The sequence below is a fragment of the Channa argus genome, chromosome 3 (genome assembly GCF_033026475.1).
Source record: "Channa argus isolate prfri chromosome 3, Channa argus male v1.0, whole genome shotgun sequence".
Lineage (NCBI taxonomy): Eukaryota > Metazoa > Chordata > Actinopteri > Anabantiformes > Channidae > Channa > Channa argus.
Window position 1 is genome coordinate 13,069,896 of NC_090199.1, and position 20,653 is coordinate 13,090,548.

A 20,653-nucleotide genomic window follows, 5' to 3' on the forward strand; every position below is an offset into this window, starting at 1 on the left:
GGTCAACTTGTGTTCAATTGCTTTATTATAATATAGAGCTGCAAAAGCTCATATTGTGTCAGTCTGGGTCTGTGTAACATCTAGTTGTTAGTCTAGTACATCGTTCATCCTATCCGATCTCGTTGGTTATTACCAACGCATAGCATAGATTCTAGCTGAAATAAGAAATGAATTCAATCTATAATTAATAACATGGTAGAAGAAATCTATTTAAAAGTAAAAAGTCTACAGTTTTTCAGTCATAAGTCATAAGCTAACAGTTTAATTGGCAGATAATCAACAAACAAAGCACATTTTGGCATTGTCATAACTCAGGTAGGAGGTGCTGATTGCCTATGAGCTGAAAATAAAGAAAAAGAGAGATAAAGCACCACACAAGGACACACGCCACTTGGTGGAGACATTGGCTGGAGACCTGGAGAGACAGAAAGAAAAAGACAAGTTATTATTATAATATACTTTATTTATTTTGCCTGGTAGTCTGGTAGAATGTTTTTGCCAGTTTTAACAGTAGTCGTTTTATTTTTTTGTATTTATTGTCATGTTCTTAATTGTAAATAATTTTAAATAGTTCAACCTAAAAAGGAAGTAAATGGGTGGGGCTCGGCTGGAAAAATGTTGTACTTCTTGGCACAAGTCAAAGAAGACTGGTAATTTTCCGAGAATTGTTGGTCAAATCTGACACAAACATGGGTAAAGTAGAAATGGGGCATGACTTCACTGACAGTTTGATTTAGTCAGTAAAACATGATCAAAGTCACTGTCAAGATTAGGATTTGTATGTGCATGTTTTATGGTCTTCCCTGGGAGAAAACAGTCTCATGCTAAAGGAATTCCAGAATACAACCAAACCTCACAATAAAATACATTAAGCAAGTTCAGACATTAGGAACACATGTGCAGACACTGGAAAATATTACCAAACAACTTAATCACAAGCGTTCACTCTGTTACGAAATGATAAACTTCTAAGCACATTTTATAAACAAATCTGTACTTTCATCTTCTTGAACACAGAATTAGTGAAAAGCCTGGCACTACCTGAGCATCTCCTAATGCAGACAGGAATTGATCACAGAGTTATAATTCTGAAATGAGTGCACTAATGTTAACCTTTATAAGCAGTGCCAATTGCTAGTAAAGCTTTTGCTGTCCTCAGTTTTGCATCCGAGGCAACATACAGAAAAATCTTACATTTGTAACAAAATATGAGCCTTACCGTGAAAACAAGTAACAGTTGTGGTTGCTGTCCAATCCTGAATGTTTCAAAACTATTTCAGTGTAAACAGAATCATTTATTTCATCCGTTTTTGTTCTTATATCCTCTACAGTGAAGACTTCAATAGGAGATAAGAGTGCTGTATCCTTAGAGCAAGAGTTTTCCTCCAGATTCACAAAGTAGCAAGAATAGATTTTAAAAAGAAACATTCCTTCCAAATCATTCATCAAGCACGACTTCTTGCTTAGACAACTTGTGATGAATGTTCCAAATCTCACTTTTGACCCCTTTTCTGCCGTGTATGCTTCATTTGTGACATAATAGACGGTCGTGCAATTATTGGAGCTCAGCAGCATCAGGGAATCCATGAGCAGGAAGTGAAAAGACTTGAAATGGAATTCCTTTTCATAGGTGCTAACATTTCCACCTGATTTCCTCACTGACTTCTTAAATTCGTTAATAAAATGGCTTTCTTCGTCACCTAATGCAGAAAGTACAGTACTATGTTCTTTCACTCCTCCAGGGATCTGCTTTGAACATTTGGTAATTTTTTCCCATGCATCCTCGAAGTCCTCATTCCTTTTCATCTCTTCCCTTAACAGGCCTGAATAAATAAACTTCTCCATGGCCTCTTTACGGCATCCATCGTAACGGTCATCTACAGCATCTTTAGCCATGTCCAGTGTGGTACTCTCTCCAGTCACCTTAAATTGTGAGTGGAATTGTTTCAAGAGAAGACAAATTACTGAAAACATCTACATACATTGCAAACAAATTTGCTATTTGAAAAAAGGACTTCTTACTCTGTAGTAGCCAGCTGTGAAAATAATCGCAGCAAGAAGCAGTTCTTTTTTGTCCCACATTTTAAGGAGCTCTTTTTTTCTCCCTGTAATAGAAAACAAATGTAAGCATTGTAGGAAAATGCCATGGCGCAACACATGGTCCTTAAATTGGAAGTGGACTATTACTCAAAACACTTTGTTTAGTCATGTCCTTAATGTTCTATTATCATTTTTCCTTCCCTTGGCATACAACCCATCTTCCATAGTTAAAGGATTCATTGCTGAAAAAAAGCAGCTGAACAGTTTAAAAAGAACATAACTTAAGGAATGAATTTCTGGCAGCAACTCAAAAAATCAAGAAAACTAAGTAAATCCAACTGCAGTAGTGTGATCAGTCTCTTAAGGAAAGGGCGAAAGCTTATCGCATGAAGCAACTTGTTTCCTATCCTGGGGAAGGAAATAGCATGGCATTTGGAGTCCCGGTGCGTAGTTATTTGTTCTCCCAGAGCCACTGTTAGAAGGTGTTGCTAAATTACAATTATTCTAAATTCTTTTATATGCTAACGCATATGGTAACTATGAATAATTTCACCATGGTAAATGTGATAATCCACCTATTTTAAGTTTCATTTTCTTGTCTAAACAGACTTGACAGTTTTTTTGCTGCCTGCAGCTTTACTAAAGCGTCATAAAGTAATCATATATTGAATTCATTATTATAAGAATGCAGAAATCATTTGAGTAATTCCTTTGATATGAAAGTAAAAAATCTTTTCATCTTGAAAAATAGTTTAAAATATATTTTTAATTCTAATTCGAAATTATGTAAAGTCACATTTATTAATTACTGTGTAACCGTACAAACACTTACCTTGTGACTATATACTATAGATGTGCTCTTTTTCTTTACTCTTCTGAGGGAGTGACCAGTAAGTTCCTGTGCTGAAAGATTACTCTTGTGACCTCCACACACTTCCTTCCTCACTGAGCTGAAACTCAGAACAGCTCAAGTCTAACTCAGTAACAAAGAGTTTTAAAGAATTTTTCACAATGTTTAGTTTGAAGGGGTGGAACATTCAACAGAATTATAAATGGATGAAGAACTCCCCCACCTCAATATGAGTAGAATGTTACAGTGTTTGTCTGAAATATTTTTATTAAGCCGTCATCTATTATTGGCAACCGCGTATCCTGTTAAGGGTGGCCGTCCTGACGTGTCTAGATAAATGGTGCAGCACTAGTTTTGTAAACATGCAGTTCTAGTTTTACAAGCGGAATAAGAATGAGGCTTTTTTTCTTTTGTTTTAATTTGAAAGGCTGTCAGTAATTGTCATGTTTCCAGTCTGTGATTGCGTTGTTTTTTTTGTTGTTTTAGGCAATGTTATTGTACAAAAAACAAATATACAAATATTTCAAATATTTGTGATAAAGTTATTAAAAATAGCTTTGTTTATATTTACTTTCAGTAGACATCTAACCGAGGTTTTTTTTTCTTTTGACACATAGTCAATGAGGACAACTCCCCTACAATAAACAATTAACCGTGATGGACGGGTTTTATTGCGACAAGTGTAGACAGAAATTGGTTTTGGCAGTGTTGGAAGTTGGTACTACTTACGGAGCCTGTTCTTTTATTTTTTATTGTTAGGGTACATATTTGTTATATCATATAACCTAAAAGAAAACTGGAAGAGTTTAATAAAAGCTGAAACTGTCAAAACCAGAAATGTTGCGTGATACAACCAGTATCACAGTGGAAAAAAGTGTTGAATGTCATGTGATGCCTGCCAGGGTTGGACGGGGGAGCAGACATTTCATCTTTGAGCTACATATATGTTACTCTTATCAGATCCAGACCAAATTATGGGTGTATAGCGAATAGGTTTACATCCAAATCCAAACTAAAAATGAAGATGCAGTTCTGTTTAGGAGCAGTTAGGACATCTCCGATATATGTATTACAAGTAGAGATGGGTGAGATACCGTTAGTGCTGCGACAGAAGCTGCTTCTAGTAAATTACTGGGTAAACCTGAGATGTAATGAAGACATAGTTTTGGATGAATGGGGAGGCAGCAGTACGACATTTAAAAGTGTTGGAAATTGAATTCTGACCAACAGTGGCGTGGTCTTTGGTTCCTATATGGCTGTTGGAAACACCAAAAGCAGATCTAGAATTATTCAACAGGAAAGGAAAACGTTATATAGGTGATTTGGTGAGTGATTTTTATAGCTAAGCAGAAACTAGATATCCGGGATATGTTCAGATTTTTATGAATGGGTCAAAAGATCCAATAACAGGTGTAACTAGTGCTCCAGTTACATTCCCATCTCAAGGAGTAGATATCACCAGAAGGACATCAAACTCTGTGATTGTGTCCACCGTTGAGCTTTATGCCATTGTGGTAGTCCAGTTGAGACCTGGCCTAGTTATGATATGCAGTGACGCAGGATAGAACATTGTATGGGAAGAAATCCACAAAGAGTGGCAGCAGAACTGGGATCCGGAAAAAGGGTAGACAATTGTACTCCTTCCAAAACAGTGTTAGGTCCACAAGGAGGAAGGGAGGAAATAGAAAGAAGGAGGTGTAAGACTAAGCAAAATAATTTTCTCAAAAGAATCTCAAAATTACAGTATGAGGATATAGTATATGTAGGGAGAGGTTAAAACCAGAAGATGGCAGCAATGCAATAAAGGGGATGCCGGCTGCCAAAAAAATAAAACCCAAAGAAGAAGAAGAAGAAGAAGAAGAAGAAGAAGTAGAAGAAGAAGAAGAAGAAGAAGAAGAAGAAGAAGAAGAAGAAGAAGAACCGGAATTTGCGTAATTTCTAGTTCTGATCGCGCCAAAAGTAAATAAGACATTGAGTAGAACGTCATGTTTCTGTTAAAAACTATTTTCTGGGTAATTTGTTTCATATAAACACAAAAAAGGTTTCGACGTGCTAACGCATACACTGACGACCAGGTAACGGTAATCTGTATCGTTAAACGAACTCTGTCTACAGTGGTAGTTTTCAGGTAGTTTAGTTAGTTAGTTAGTTTAGTAAGTAAGAATTCTACACTTTAAAAATAATGGTAACGTTATGCATAAACTTCGTTCAGAGCAAAGTAGACTTAAATGTGTAAATGCACAAATGGATGTTATATTGTTGCAGATTATTATTATTCCCAGTGCATTTTATGCAGTTTTTTTTTTTTTTTGGCCCAAGTTGTCTAAATGTTTCTGTTAGTCTTTTTTTTGTTTATATTTTCTATAATTATATATATACTTATATGCCAGTTTATCTACATTTAACCGTGTCAGGCCTGTCTTTGTGAAGGTGATATTGTTAATTGTTTGTTATATACAGGTGTTATATACAGGAAGTAGTTGCTTTTATTATGCAAACAGCTGTTAATTACTTATTTCTCTTTAATGCAGTTTTATTCATGCTGAAAGATGAGAGAAGATCCACTGTGCTGAAGTGTCTTTGAGCAGCAACCCCCAGGGTATGGTCTTGTGGGTGTTCTCTGACCTCACTTTAGAGGTGAACAAATGCGAATAAGTTGCCTGTACAGAGGGTTGCAATAAGTGGTTGACAAGCACCTGAGGATGAAGAACTGGGGAGACCGGCTGAAGAAGGTTGAGCAGCTCGCTCAGTCGTTCCAGCTGCATCCCCTGGCCACACACTACAAACCTCGATTGCGCCAGCCTTCCTCTGTCTGGAAACTCTTCCCTCGTCAGAGTATGGCAATCAGTTGTGCTCAGAGCTCCAAAGAGGTGACAACTCGGCTTTGCTGAAGCTGAACGCAACAGCCTCAGATTCTAAGTTCTCTGTCTGAAATAGTTTCCATTTTCTGGGGACAAATGCTGAAATTTGTCTCTTGCGTTTTCTAGGCTGTGCATGTTTTTGCACTTGAAAAGGAAAAGACACCTATGGGTCAAAGGATCTACCTGGTTACCAGTTACAGTGAGCTGTGGCACTACTATAGGTAAATATCCGTGCTCAGATTGCAAAATGAAGTTCATGTTTTTTATGTTTTGAAAAAGACGCAATGTCCACTGATGGGGATTTGTTGTTTTCAGAACCTACCCTCAGTCCTTGATGCACTGCTATGAGGTGATACCAGAGGGTGCTGTGTGTAAGCTTTACTTTGACTTGGAGTTCCACAAACCCTCAAATAAAGGAGCTGATGGGAAAGCTATGGTGGCTTCTCTCATCGAGGTAGGGTATGTTTTTGTGTCTTCATTCAGTTTAGCTTTTTTCTGTTCAGACATTCTGATTGTTTTACTTACAGTTAAGCAAATATATAATGGCTTGTTGGCAACTAAACATTAAATTGTTTATTTCCTCAGTTAGTTTGTAAAATCAGAAATATTGTTAAAAATAAAAACTGTTAAACCCTTGTATTAATCTCTCAATTATATAAAACTAAGAAAGGCAGGACATTTTCTTATTTAAGAGATATTGAAAACTGCTTTTCTTATACATATTTGCTTTAAAAATGTATCAATTTTATATAAAAGTTGCTGAATATATATCTGTCAGTTAATGGATTAAGTGATCGTTGCAGTTCAAATCTTAAACATAGAAACAGAGATTAGAAGTACTGACTTTAGATTAATGTTAAAAGTCTCTGATAACTATTTTTTTTATAAAATTATTTAAAAGTTTTATGGTTTTTCTGGATACTACTGAATAGAAAATATATCTGGCTGAATTATGGTTACAGAAGTCAGAACTTCTTACTTCTTTCCCTAAAGATGCATTAGATGTTTCAGTCTGTGTTTTGTTTGTTGACAGTATGTGTGCTACAAGTTAATGGCGGTTTATGGTATTGAAAGCTCTGCAAAAAATGTCCTCAATCTTGACTCCAGCACAGAAGAGAAGTTCAGTCGACATCTCATCTTTAATCTCCAAAATGCAGCTTTCAAAGACAACATACATGTCGGTATGTTTAGTGTTGAACAGAGGCAACAAAACACTTTATTTTTTTATGTAACATGTTCATACATTTAATTATAATGTTTTAGGTTGGTTTATTCATGGAATTCTTCAGCCAGTCCTGAACACACCCAAAAGTGGATGTAGCTCTGATACTGGGACAAATTCTTTTGCAAAAAACAGTGAAACATGGTTTGTTTTTCAATCTTTTGAGAACATTATTTAATTTCTCTGTTTTCATGGCAATGTTTAACTTGTGTGATGATTTATGGACAGCAGAGAATGTGCGTCTCCTAAGGAGGAAGCAAGTTCAGGCGACTTGGCTAAAAGTCCACAGACCAAGAGGCGCAAGCAGGAAGAGAAAGACCTCAGCTTTCTCCAAGTGAAAAACAAGGATGGCCAAGATTGTCTTTTTGCAGATCTTGGTGAGAAACCAAAAGGCTTTTTTGTGTTCTTTCTTTTTCATTTTGTGTACTTTATAGCTATAACCATAATTGTGTGTATTTATATATATAATTTCCAAAACCAGGTGTTTATACTAAGAACAGAAACTTCCGCCTTTACAAGTCATCAAAAGCCGGAAAAAAAGCAGTTTTCACTGTGGCAGATGACAACAAGTTCAGTGCAAAAGCTGAGAAGGGGATCTCAGTGGAGGAAAGCACATTCTTGGCTTCTTTAGTCTGTAATGTGAGGTACATTCAACATGTTTTAGCTCAGTTTGCTTTCTGCTGAAAATGTATTATTTTTTTTATCCATCATATCAAAGCTTGTTTCTGTAAAACATCAGTTTCACAGGTCAAAGAATTCTTACATGGGACATCCCAGAAACAAAGGAATCCAAAACTTCGAAGCCTTATTGTCAGGAGGGATCAGCCCCAAATTCAGCTTCTCTTTCTGGGGGCCTGTCATCCCCTCACCAAGAAGTGGACGCCTTTGTATTAACAGTGGTTAAAAAAGATGGAATACAAGGAAGTAGGTGTTTAGTTGACACGATACACTTTTGCAAACATTTGAGTATTCAGTTTCAGGAAATGTAATATTTCTTCTGGTTTGCAACAATGTGCAACTCTTTTAAAAATTTTATATAATGTTGTAGATTGAACAAACACAAATACTAAGAGACCATACACTTGCATAGCTGAGGCTGAATAGTCCTCCTTTCATTAAGGTTATGCATGTTGCATTCTATTGAACGGTATTGAACTGACTAATACTCAGAAGCATCTGTTATTTGGTCTCGTTTAATAATACTGTGGGGTGGACAAATAATCTAAAAACTTCTCTGTATGGCGTATACAACATCATCTAAAATGATCCTACATTTAAAGTGTGGCTCACAAGGTTCATGATATTCACAATGAAGTGTCGTTCAATCGGACAACAAACCCCATTTTCCCCAGAGCCTTACATGGTTGCTATGCTTTCATCACTGTGTCCTAAATCTCTCCACAAGGATCGACAAAGTAGTTTAAATAAACTGTTTCAACATACATTAATGAGGGGAGGAGTTAAACAGTTTCCACTAGGTTTACCTGATAAACTGCCAACTGAGAGTAGATGATCTCACTATTTCACACCTCATTTGTATTTTTAAAATTCTCAAAATCTGCTCAGAATTTAACGTGTAATTGTTGCAGCTAAATTACTTGGTAAAATGTCCCACCTTTATGATCACCCTATAAACATTACTGATTTTATTAATCAAGATTGTCACGTAGTATTTAACAAAAAAATGAGTTTATTTCAAAACTATCACATATTGTTTTAAATCACCTAGCTAATATACTGTATGTTGGTTTATGTTAGCATAAGTACTTCGAACCATATAAAGACTTTAATTTAAACTATTACCACTTAACATATATCTTGTGTTTTCCTCAACAGGCATCAGACGATGGAACTACTTTGCTGCAGAACAACTGCTCATCTATGATATTGCCAAATACCGCTGGTGCGAAAATGTGAAACGGTTTCATAAAAGCAATAACATCATGTACGTAAAGTATGTTTCACATTTTACAAATGTGTGTGTGCTCCCCCCTACTGATTTGGCTTGTCCTCTTCTGCAGGATTGTTGTGGATCTTAAAGATGAAATGTGGTACCAGAAGTGTCATGATCCTGACTGCAAGAATTTCAGATCCTCAAGTATGTTATGACCTTAAGTTCTGCCACATTTTCTTGAATTTAAAATAACTGAAAGCCACATAATGTGCCACATGTGATGATATAATAAACTGACTGAGATGAATATGTTCCTTTCACAGGTTACCCACTGCCACAGGAGATCTGTGTCAGCTACATCTTGACACTGGTTAGTTAGTTTTAATTAGCATCTTTATCGACTAAGCTAAATTCACTACAAATGTTATACGTGGTGTTGTATATATCTCATCTCTGGTGTTTGCTGACAGGATGAAGAGGATCAGGCCTACTTGATGGATGATGCTGGCAACATTGAACCCAGCCAGGCCCCACAGAGCACACAGGAGGAATCTGCTGACATCTGGGGAGATGCACAGGAGGACCAGGACTTTTTAAAGAGTTTGGATGAATTTGAACAGAACAGTGGCGAGCTCTCAGATCAGCTTCTGCTTAACTGTATGGCAGAGTTTGATTCCCAGTAAAGGTGAGAATTTACATTATTTTTACACCATACTGTAAAGCATCAAGTAGTATGTAATGCATTATAATGTACCTTTTAAGGTGATACAACTCCCTCTGTGGACACTAAAATGTCACAAATAATAGACAAGTATATTGCTACTTAAAATGTTACTGTAATTGATTAGAGGATTCTACCAAAATATTACCCTTTGAGGCATCTATCAAGATGTTATATAAAAGTAAAAAAAAAAAAAAGCACATTTATGAGTAGTATTTTATTTATTTCATACAGTGGACAAAGATGCTGTTCTTTAAGTCCAGCACAAACTGTGCCTTTACCCTTTTCATATCATAAGGAGAAAATATGGCTTGAATTGTCATGGAGTGCTCAACATGATAAGATAATTTAGTGAAACAACATACCATTTTGTTAAACAGTTGAAATGCTGCTGTGTTTCACACAAACTGAATGAACTGACACCAAATGTTCATTAGAATTATTTGTGCCGCATAAAAATTACAAGATGTATAGTTATCATGTAGCTTGTGCCCATGTAACATTCAACATCAGGGCAGGAAGAAAAACATCAAAATGTATCAGAAATTGTCAAGCAACATGATTGTGCATTAAAACTGGTCCTCCAACTGAGAAACGAAGGGAATCACAACTACAGGGTATCCGGCGCAAAACTTTGTCTACAAATATACTTTTTAAAGCAGATACATTATTTACAGGCTTAATTGTTATATTAAATATCAACTTAAATAGATACCGAAAACATTAAATAGTTTGGTATATAAATAGTCAATATTTGTCATTGTTAAAAGCATATTTATAGGCTTTTTCTGTCTCCAACGAATGAAAACTGGCAGATGTTGCAGAGGCTGGACTTTTCTGACCATGAGGTCTGAGTAATTTATGGTCATAAAAGTTTTGGCAGTTAAGGCTAGAGGAAGTCACATCTCTTGTTTCCTTCTAAACCCTTTTCTTATATAAACTAAACCATTGACACAAAGGCAACAATTGAGATAATGTGTAGTCATTTGCCAGAGATGGCAGGAAATGTTTAGCTGTACAATTACTAACTGTAGCAGAAACAAAAATACTTAAAACTGAGATTCATTATCTAGTCCAATATCGCAAAGACTGTCACTGGCAGAAAAACAGAAGGACATCTCCTTGGGTACAGTGTTTGCTTCTGCCTGTGTCCCCTTTCTCTATAGGTGCTCCTTGCCCCTGGATCACATTTTAATCTTGGCATAAAGTTCATCAATCTGCTTTCTGAAATGGCTGCGAAGCTCCGCCCTTTTGGCCTTTAGGGTGGGTGTCAGCAGGCCATTCTGAACTGAAAACAATTCAGGGTGTAATGCAATATCTCTCACCTGCAGAAGGGAAAAAAAAACAAAAAAAAAAACAGCAAATGAAGATTTTAAAATGATTATTAATATTATTTTAAACAAAGTTTTAAAACTAGTGAAAAGATGCCTCATATTTTTAAGGCTAAGATGCAGTATACAGCATCTAATTACCTTGTTCTTTCCGCAACAAAATTCAAACATTTTCTAATTAAAGTTTACGATCAGAAGAAAAGCAGCTCTTTCTTAAAAATTGATACAATGGAACTTTTAAAGTTTTTGAAAAATCAAAGTCGACTTGTAAAATAAGTTTTTGGAACAGTACTGTTGCATTAAAGTCGTTACTGCACTAAATGCAACAGAATTTAAAAAGCAATAAATCCTGGTATTTTTAATCAAGCTAAAAAAAATTAATAACCTGCTCAAAGGACTTGAGTCCTGCTTCTTTTCCCAACTTCAAGATGTCCTCTAAGATGGCATTCTTCACATCCTATCCAGAGAAACAGTTAAACAATGTCAGGCACGCACAGAGGGGGTTGTGTGTTTGGACTGCTAATGGCAACCAGTTTCACCTTGTTGCTGCATAGTTCAGAGTAGGACCCTTCAATCCCCCTTTTCTTAGCCCAAAGTGGTAAAAAGTCAGGTTCAGGCACAGCTATCCCCACCAAGCATGCCTTAAAAATACAACAGAGTGAAAAGCATATTAGTGTGGATACAAAAAAAAAATGTGATTTAGTTTAACAAAGAATATGAATTACTTACTAACCTGTAAACTATCGCCATGCACAAATATCTGGGCCAACGCATCACTGCAATTATAGATCATTTCTATTTTCTCGGGAGCGATGTATTCTCCTTGTGCCAGCTTGAAAATGTGCTTCTTTCTGTCAATGATCTTCAGAGTGCCATTCTGTAATAAACCAAAAGAGAATCATGCAACTGAGGCCCCGCCACTAAACTTAACATATTTTGAATTCTCCTGATGGCTCTTCTGCTTACAGGTAGCCATTTGCCAATGTCTCCGGTGTGCAGCCATCCATCCTTGTCAATTGCTTCAGCTGTTCTCTCAGGATCCTTCAAGTACCCCTGGAATACATTTGGTCCTTTGACACACACCTAGAGCCAGAGACATTTAGATTTTACTCCTATTTGTTCAATATCTGGAGATATTGTTTGTGTTTCTATGAGTTGGCTTGCAGTTTTCATCTTTTTTTTTTAAAAAAAGGGGGGGAATTTAGCAATGTAGCCTTTTTTGCACTGTTAAATGTTATTTACTTCAGAATATTTGCTTTTACTCTCCTATATCTAAATCTTAAGATAATTTAAGTGGGAATAATGCTATGCACTCTGACATTGCCTTTGTTATAGTATCCATGATGTTGCACTTAGCTGGACACATTGACATGTGAAATAAATAATATTTGAGGGGGTGTTGGTCCTAGGCACAGTTGTTTTAGAATAAACTCTAGTGAAACTGGCTATTGTAGATGCTTTTAGTAGTTTTTGCAGTGAACAAAGGTTTAAAGTTTTTTGGGGTGAGTGCACAGAGAGTTTATATTAGCTGAATAAATTCATGGTTGTTTTGGTCTCATTATAGAATTTGTAATAACATTATATTAGAAGTGCAATTAAAATTATATGTCATTTAAGACAAAACAAAAAGTGTTTCCATCAATCTTATGTATTTAATATTGAAGCACACTTCTCACCTCTCCCACCCCATTCACAGCCAGGTAATTCATTTCTGCCACGTCCACCAGTTTGACAGTGTTGCAGGGCAGAGGAGGTCCTACGTGACCTGGAGAAAATAGTTACAGTTGTTTCATGGTTCAAAAAGGAAGGAAGGGATTCTCTAAATAATACACAGACTGTAATAAATCAGAAAGAACAAAAGCAACAGTTGATATTTTACCTGCTGTCCAGTCTCCAGGTATTGACATAGTGCACCCAGCTGTACATTCAGTTTGGCCATAGCCTTCATAAAACTGAAAAGCAGTGACACCATTAGTGACCATCACAATAATAAGTCAGTAAGATGGGCTTGTCAATGGGCCTCACCTGACAGCCCAGAGCCGCTCGTAAGAACGTCAGGATAGTTGGAGACACCGGTGCTGCTCCTGTGATCATGAGTCTCACACGACCACCTAGACTGGCCTGCATAGGGTGGAACAAACTTCCAGGTGAAACATGGGTCCCATTCATTATGCATCAAAAAATCCTACTCACAAGCCTCCCCTCAAAGCTAAGCTAAACTACAGTAATGAACCAGGAATGAAAGAAAGCAGAAGTGGAGATTTTTTAATTCTTTGACATGTGGTTAACAAAAACACAAGCGGCTTAACACAATGTCACGTTTACCTGTACTTTTTTGAAGATGAGTCTGTCCCACATACTGTCTTTTCTGACCACACCACTTTTCAGCTCTGCCTCCTTTCTCCTAAATGCAAAGTCGAGCAGCCATCTTTTCATCGCCGTGTCGGCTTGACTAAACACCTGCAGAGAATTAGAAAACATTCATTTCAAGAGCAGTGTCAATTCATGCAGCAGAGAATCAACACATTTTATATTGAAATACTAAATAAGGGAAATGAGCAGTCAGTGAGCAAATGTTGAAATTATATGCACAGAGATGGATGTTTCCGAAAAGAAAATGTGGAAATTAAACAGTAAATCTTAAACTACAAAACAGTTTCTGACCTTGTCAAACATGCGATTGAGGAGACGTGGGACCACAGGGAAGACTGTTGGCTGCAGTGTTTTCAAATCATCCATAAGAAGTCGAATGTCCCCTTGAAAGTAGCCGATTCGAGCCCCTTGGATGAGGACGACACCCTGATGAAGACAGAGCTGTTTATCACTGCTTGTGCAAGTTTAGTGATGTTTTTAACTACAAGACATCCATAGATTAAACCTACAAAAGGTAGAAACTTACTATATAATAAAGCTGCATTCAGAATATTCTGAAAACATATTTTAAGGGATCACTGACTCAGAAAGTAAAGAACACCACAAGGATCTACCAGTTTTATATTAGTACTAACAAATAACTTAAATGTCAGCTCATGATTTTATTATGCAACAAATATGAAGGTAAACAGGTTCAAAACATACCTGTACAACCCTCTCAAACATGTGAGCTAGCGGAAGATAGGATACATGAGTGTCATGGGGGGTCAGCATGCAGTGTACCTGCAGCGGACACAAAAAACAAAACACATGCAGATATTTTGGTTAAGGATTACGTACAGTACCTCCACCACCCTCTCAAACATATGGGCCAAAGGAAGGAAGGAGATGAGTACATCTTTAGAGTTGGGCCTCAGTGAGCCCTGGGCACCATACAGAGGGCGGAGGACAGGAGAATAACGGCAAGAAGGATGAGAAAGAATCAGAAGGTCAAAAAGAATCAGACAGAGTTTAGATTTGAAGTGAGGTCCACCAAGCAATTTCCTCTGATGAATGCACAGAACATATTGCATGCAAAAACTGATGACACAGATTAACATCAAAAAAAGCATTGCAAGCATGTATGTTCAGATAGTTCATAATTCATAAAACTATGTGGCCTCTGCCTGCAGATTGGGGATCTTATTAATCTCTGATGTTTGTAAAGCCCATGACTGAATATGAGATATTAAATAAAAAGCGACTCAGATATATATGAACAATTAACATGACAGGACTAAGAATAAGGTGCTTGAATAAACAAATAAGAAAGAAGTCATTTAACTTTGAATGAAGAGAGCTGGAATAAAATATACATGATTAGAAAATGTAATTTACCACATCTTCATTGTCAATACTGAAGTTTCTGTGTTAAACTAGTTTTTACCTCTGTTACTTTCAGGAAAGCTGCAGTGTTGGAGATTACATTTCCATGAGTTAGAATTGCACCTTTGGGATTTCCTGAAAAGCAATTGAGCCTCATGATTATCCAACATTTAGAAAAAAATAATATTTCTAAAAAGGTTAGAGCAAAGTTGTTGTAGCAAAGAGCATAATTACCTGTGGTTCCAGATGTAAAGCAGATGATTGCGAGGTCCTCTGGTTTAGGGGGCTGTAATCAGAGCACAGATCCACCCTAATACACATGAAGCCTGAACTGCTATTGCATTACAAGTGTGCAAAATCTTACAAATTACAAATAAATGTTGTGTTTGTGATGTAATCAACAGGTCAAATAAAGTGCACTGTTTGTACTCACCACTGGTTTTTGGTGATTGACTTTACCCAAGGCCTTGGCAGAACACGAACCATACGAAGAGATAAGAGAATTACTGGTAATAATCATAATGCTTAAAGACATGGAACCCCAAGGTCCATTTAGCTCTAACATGAACATGACAGAATGATAGTGAGACTTGTTTAAACAACAAGAAGCTCGGCTAGTTTTTCAAAACATCTGCTAATGGTTGTAAGCTGCTAATGGTATGCAAGTATATAAAAAAGATGAATGAGACAAAAGTAAAAGGATTTCAGCTTTACTTCACTAAATTAAACAACGTAGCATTGTTTGTATTAGATGGATAAAATGTTAAGTAAACGTCTTGGAAAATGTGACTGACAGGTGTTTCTTGTTATGCAGCTGTGTCCCGTGAAAAAGTTCAAACATTAAATGGCTCTATATGTTTTAGCCTTGGGTTTTAACTGTGAAGTCTGTAATTGTTTAAATAAAACATGAGAGCAAGAGAGCTGTTGATGGAAGAAAAGCAGCCATTTTGAAGCATTGAACAAAAATTGGGAACAACAATTTGGAATGTCCGGAAAAGGAAAGAAACCCCTGGTGTACTGAACAACATACACATAAAGAGTCAGCAAAGGGAATCAACCACAGCTAATGACAGCATTATGCATTATGAGAGCTGTGAAAGCTAAACAGTCAGTGACAGCAAAACAACCTCCACAGAGAAAGGCTGAGATCCACTCTTCAAAAAAAGACCTAATTAGCAGTAAAAATCAGAAAGCAAACTTTGGATTTACATAAAACTACAGAGATGTGCCACAATGTCAAGGAAGTTTTATGGACTGCTGAGACCAGGATTAACTTTTACCAAAGTGATGGAAAGGCCGAAGATTGAAGAAAGAAAGGATCTGCACAGCTTGGAACCACGGTGGAGGAAGAGTAATGGCCTTCTGGAACATGCTCGCTAATCTTTATTTTTGTTTATTTTTATTGTTTTAATTCCTCAATATGTACAACAGCTGAAGGAGTTAAAACCTGGAGAAGTACAGCAAAAGAATAAACCAAAAACTTTGTGATGCCGGTAAGTCACAGGCCTGATGCTGATGTTATTTCAAACAAAAATGAAGCTCTCTTTTTTTTTAATGTTCCAATCCTTCATGTTACTTAATCTAGATTTAAATATTGGGAAATAAAAGCTAAAATCTTAAACTTTTGTCTCATACTTTTCTTTTCATCTCTTTCTTTTTTTAAGTCCAAATGTCATCAGTGTACAGCAAACACAAATGAATTGGCCTTAACAACCCAGTGCTTTTGGAAAGTACTTACACATCATAGTAAAACTTATAATAGGGAAATATTTTAGGTATCTGACAAAAAACAAAAAACAAATCGTACCTCTAAGTCCTTCAAACTCAGGATTTCTATGCCAAACTCCTGTCCACGGGTCACCAGGTTACTGTCAAAGGCCTCCATGAGCACGATCGTCTTCACGGTTCGCCCTAACCCACTGGCAGAGTCCAGAATCATCCGAGCCTTGTCAGGTACATCGCAGATCACTGTTGATATGGCAGCTAAAAAACACAGTGCACCCAATTAACTACAACTAATCTAAAGCAGCACAGTGAGTGCGCTGCAGGTGGTCTGAGATTAGCATCCTTTTGCGTACCTTTGTCGATGATGTAGGCGATGGCCTCGATGCCGAGTGTGTCGTAAAGGGGGACCGGCACCATGGAGTACGTGTAACAGGCCAGCTCTGAAATGGTCCACTAAGAGACAAAAAACAAATATTGCTGTAGTAATGCCTTTAACAATTCATATACTTTTAACTTCAATTTGAGTTTCAACATGAACCAATACCAGAAGGTAGCTACTTTTAGTTTATTCACGGCACCATCAAACACTGTAGGCATTCTGGTGCATGTTAGGTTTAGGGTTAAGTGTGCATCCCCTTACTGTGAAATGGCACTGCAATTATTTGGCTAGTACAAGTGTAAAAAATTATAGTAAAATAATAAAAATTATTAATCAGTGCAAAAGTTTGCATCCACCTTAATACATTGATTAAAACATTAATTGAATTTCTGAAAACGGAACATTTGTACCAGCTGAATGTGCATTGATGTTATGTTGATAAAAAAAAAATCTTTACGCCATCTTTACCCCATTTCAGAATAAGGGAATGCAAATTCACTCAACTGTAAAACAGCTACACAATGCTGTTTTCAGCAAAAGACAATGGCTATGTTTGAATCAATCATTTGGAATTTGTGTGCTGGACTTCAGTGTGTCAAATGGTAAAAACCTCTCCAGACACTGTTTGGGTCATTACTAAAGTCGAGTAATTGTCTAAATCCCCCCTTTCTGCATAGCAAGTTGGTGCCTGTATCTGGGTTAGTATAGAACATATAACATGCATTGCAATGTTATTTATTTCAGTTATGCAAGATATAAAATCTAAGGTACATCGGTTTTATTATCATTATTTCAAAAAAAAGTCTGAATTGTGGAAATGAGTTATACAGCCAATGAGTTTTGACACAGACAGACATTTACTCAATTAAACTCTTTACCTCTGGTCTATTCTGGGAAAAAATACCGATGAACTTGTCTCCTGTGTGAGAGTGTCCTCTGTGGATGAGAGCAGAACCGATGTGCTCTGCTCTGTCTGCCACCTGTGCATAACAGAAAGTGTTTATAGCTGTGTATTGTGACAAAAAGGGGCATATTTACATCCCCATGGTTTTCACTTCACCTCTTTGTAAGATTGCCACTCATATGGCTGACTTGGTTTCCTTGATCCTAGACAAGGTCCATTATCTGTGAGAATAAGTAAAAAGCTCACATTTATCGGATGTTCACTGCAAGAATCATGATCTGGTGTCTTCAGGTACATCTCATACTTAACGGATATAAACACAGTACTCACTTGATACTCTGAGACCTCGTTTGAATATATCATAAAGTGTGCGTACGTCGCTGTAGTAGTGTGTCATGTGTTCGTCGCTGTCATTCAGAACTGATCTCCTTGCGCGTTCTCCACCCTATAGGAAAAAATTCAAAATGTTATTACCAGTAAGTTTCAGGTATACTGATTTAGGTATTGACACATCTCATTAATATGCACAAACATTCACCTCTACAATATAGTGCACATCATGATTTTCCTAGAGAAACAACTCTGCTGGATCTTAAAAGAGCACATCATCCAATGACTTAGTTGTGAGCTTAGCAGCAGTTAGACTTTAGATGATAAGAATACATTAATAAGTTGCTTCTTAGATTAGTTAGACATAATAATGACTACTGGGTTACCGGGTATTGGCAAAACACTTTTAACTCTTTATCATTTATTTTGGTAATAACAGTTACAGATGTAAACCATAAATAAGTACGGATGACGTTTTTTTCTATGTAATTGTGCTATAAATGCTAATAACTTGAGTCAGTTTCAGGTATGCAAGTTTTTGTCCTCCATTCTCATATGAACGTTGTGGAGGTTAAGAATTAGAAAAAGAGTGCTACAGGAGTATAAACACAAACCAAGGGGAGTTTTTACAATACAAACTTTCTTATTATGTAAAATAGGCCTTTGGTAAATCAGTTATTACCCTTAACACTAAACCATTAAATAACAATTTGTAAAGCCTTAAAGAGCTCATATTATTGAAGACAAATCTCAATAGAGACCATTTTGCCAGAAGTGAGGATATCAAAGTATGTAATTTAAAGAACTGCCGCAACATCAGCTGAGGATCTCATTAACATTCCTGCTGAATTAGATCTGCTGTCTGGTTTTTCTTTTGCATTCCACCAGTTTAGGACATCTGGTGGGACCTTAATCAAAAAAAGACGTACTGGTATTTCCACTGACTGCAGGCCGAGTTCGCAGGGCGGTTTAAGAGCTTTTGGGCGAGTGGCAAACCAGTAGGTGGTGATGGCAGCAAAGGCGCCCATACCCATAAGGGCGTTGGTGGGCAAGCCGCGCATATACTGCCGAACATCATCCAGCTCGGGAATCCGCAGGTGTCTGAGGACTTCCTGAGCCTGCATGGCTGGTCTGTACTGAGCCTGCAGGGAAACACGAAGAGGACCATTACATGTGGAAACATTTAGTTTTCATTTTGGTGCACTACTTCTGGATGTCTCTGTTCAAATTAAACTAAGAGATGGATTGACAGCAAATGTACAGATACGTCGATGACACAATACAGCTACATCCATTTAACAATTCCTTGAGCAGCAGAATTATAACCAATTTCACATAAAACCAATTTAAACTCTGCAAATTCAGTCTTTCTGAATTAATAACTGAAAACTGCCAGAACGTGAAGAAAAATGTTTTTTGTTTTTTATTACTTTCGTTTCTTCCTGTGTCAGTTGAGCTATTGAAGAAAAGTCAGTTTTTTGTCACACTTCACTGATGTGAACATCCGATTTCAGCACTGTGATATAACAACACAGACTCATTCTGTACAAAACCAAAATAAAACTTTAAAAGATCCACAGTGAATCAGATGTGGCTGATTCAGTAGCAGCAGCAGCAGCCCTATGATTCAGTGTTGACCCACAACTTTATGTGGGCCTGTGCTGTGCTGCATTATACTATTTGGTCTCTGCAATTTAAAAGTTACTGCAAATATCAAGTGGTCGCAAATCTCATTTCTTAACAAATCAGACAGTGTCATTTGTCTTCAGACATACATATCTCCAGAGTTCATAATCCATTATAGTTACATAAGTTGCTTGTTATTTAAATACATTATCTATGCTGTTCCATTAAACAGCTGTGTACTTGGAAACAAAGGCAGAGGTGGGAAATATGACTCCACGTGCATTTTCAGATCACATGTCCCACAAAGACACACGTAAGGACATCTGAACAGACCCTGTACAAACTGCACTAACAGGAGACCACTTGTGCCTGAAGGAATGAGAGGGTTTCTGTTTGGTTTGTGTTAGAAATGAGATCATTGGGCTAAAACATCAAAGTCCTGGATACATAACTCAATTCTACTAAAACATTAATAAACTGTTAAATGATTAAGAATTAATACCGGTGGCTTATTTTAACACTTTAATGTAAAATGCAATTAAGGTAACCCGAGGCACAAAAGATTGTTTGAAAATCAGGCTAATGTCCAGTCAATAATCATTTTTATAATTATCACATCCAAATATGAAAAAAAGCAGAAGATTAAACATTCACTCTCCTGACTGGATGGATTTATGTACATCTTGTGCAAATCCTTTGACCTCTAGATTGGAAGGTAACAGCTCCATAGGTAAACGAACAAGTGACCAAACACCAGAGGTAACAAATGACTTCTCACCTACTTCTATTATTAACAGCGAGCCCATGACCTATGAGATTGGAGCCAACTGGGACACAGTATTGGAGAAAAGCTGCCAAACAAGATACCTAACTTTCACTGTCTTATGATTTCTTATAACTTGAATGCAGTAAATTGTGCTGAATGGTATTAATGAAAATCTCCCTAAACCTCATTTCCAAACATATAGAGAAAAGCACCAAGTAAAGAAGTTTGGATGTATTTGTACTCTTTAAAGTAATTGTAATATTCTA

At 36.9% G+C, this 20,653-nt stretch overlaps 3 protein-coding genes across 7 annotated transcripts; 1 reads left to right on the top strand and 2 right to left on the bottom strand.

The window, feature by feature from the left end:
- Positions 1-7: 7 nt before the first annotated feature.
- Positions 8-3,045, bottom strand: si:ch211-145b13.6 (T-cell ecto-ADP-ribosyltransferase 2). 2 transcript variants are annotated; one of them, XM_067496867.1, is made up of 4 exons: positions 2,873-3,045; positions 2,023-2,105; positions 1,220-1,923; positions 8-415 (listed from the first exon to the last, which is right to left on the bottom strand). In XM_067496867.1, the coding sequence occupies exons 2-4, from the start codon at positions 2,080-2,082 to the stop codon at positions 334-336; spliced, it is 846 nt and encodes a 281-aa protein (XP_067352968.1). In that variant the 5' UTR covers positions 2,083-2,105; positions 2,873-3,045; the 3' UTR covers positions 8-333. The 2 variants fall into 2 exon arrangements, with proteins under 2 accessions (XP_067352968.1, XP_067352969.1); XM_067496868.1 differs by lacking the exon at positions 2,873-3,045 and adding an exon at positions 2,321-2,776.
- primpol (primase and polymerase (DNA-directed)) lies at positions 2,428-12,027 on the top strand. 3 transcript variants are annotated; one of them, XM_067496856.1, is made up of 14 exons: positions 2,428-2,483; positions 5,422-5,760; positions 5,878-5,972; positions 6,067-6,205; positions 6,785-6,932; positions 7,015-7,117; positions 7,202-7,350; positions 7,455-7,617; positions 7,713-7,897; positions 8,810-8,918; positions 8,995-9,071; positions 9,191-9,237; positions 9,338-9,552; positions 11,888-12,027. In XM_067496856.1, the coding sequence occupies exons 2-13, from the start codon at positions 5,593-5,595 to the stop codon at positions 9,548-9,550; spliced, it is 1,596 nt and encodes a 531-aa protein (XP_067352957.1). In that variant the 5' UTR covers positions 2,428-2,483; positions 5,422-5,592; the 3' UTR covers positions 9,551-9,552; positions 11,888-12,027. The 3 variants fall into 3 exon arrangements, with proteins under 3 accessions (XP_067352957.1, XP_067352956.1, XP_067352958.1); XM_067496855.1 differs by lacking the exon at positions 2,428-2,483 and adding an exon at positions 4,787-4,965; XM_067496857.1 differs by lacking the exon at positions 2,428-2,483 and adding an exon at positions 4,830-4,849.
- Positions 9,791-19,137, bottom strand: acsl1a (acyl-CoA synthetase long chain family member 1a). 2 transcript variants are annotated; one of them, XM_067496852.1, is made up of 20 exons: positions 18,925-19,137; positions 17,996-18,110; positions 17,822-17,886; positions 17,640-17,741; positions 16,736-16,835; positions 16,465-16,640; positions 15,091-15,123; positions 14,892-14,943; positions 14,719-14,792; positions 13,998-14,075; positions 13,584-13,718; positions 13,245-13,379; positions 12,945-13,040; positions 12,799-12,871; positions 12,596-12,684; positions 11,886-12,002; positions 11,653-11,796; positions 11,459-11,560; positions 11,305-11,376; positions 9,791-10,913 (listed from the first exon to the last, which is right to left on the bottom strand). In XM_067496852.1, exons 1-20 carry the CDS (start codon positions 19,117-19,119, stop codon positions 10,773-10,775), a joined length of 2,094 nt encoding a protein of 697 aa, XP_067352953.1. In that variant the 5' UTR covers positions 19,120-19,137; the 3' UTR covers positions 9,791-10,772. The 2 variants fall into 2 exon arrangements, with proteins under 2 accessions (XP_067352953.1, XP_067352954.1); XM_067496853.1 differs by lacking the exon at positions 13,998-14,075 and adding an exon at positions 14,138-14,215.
- Positions 19,138-20,653: the final 1,516 nt, after the last annotated feature.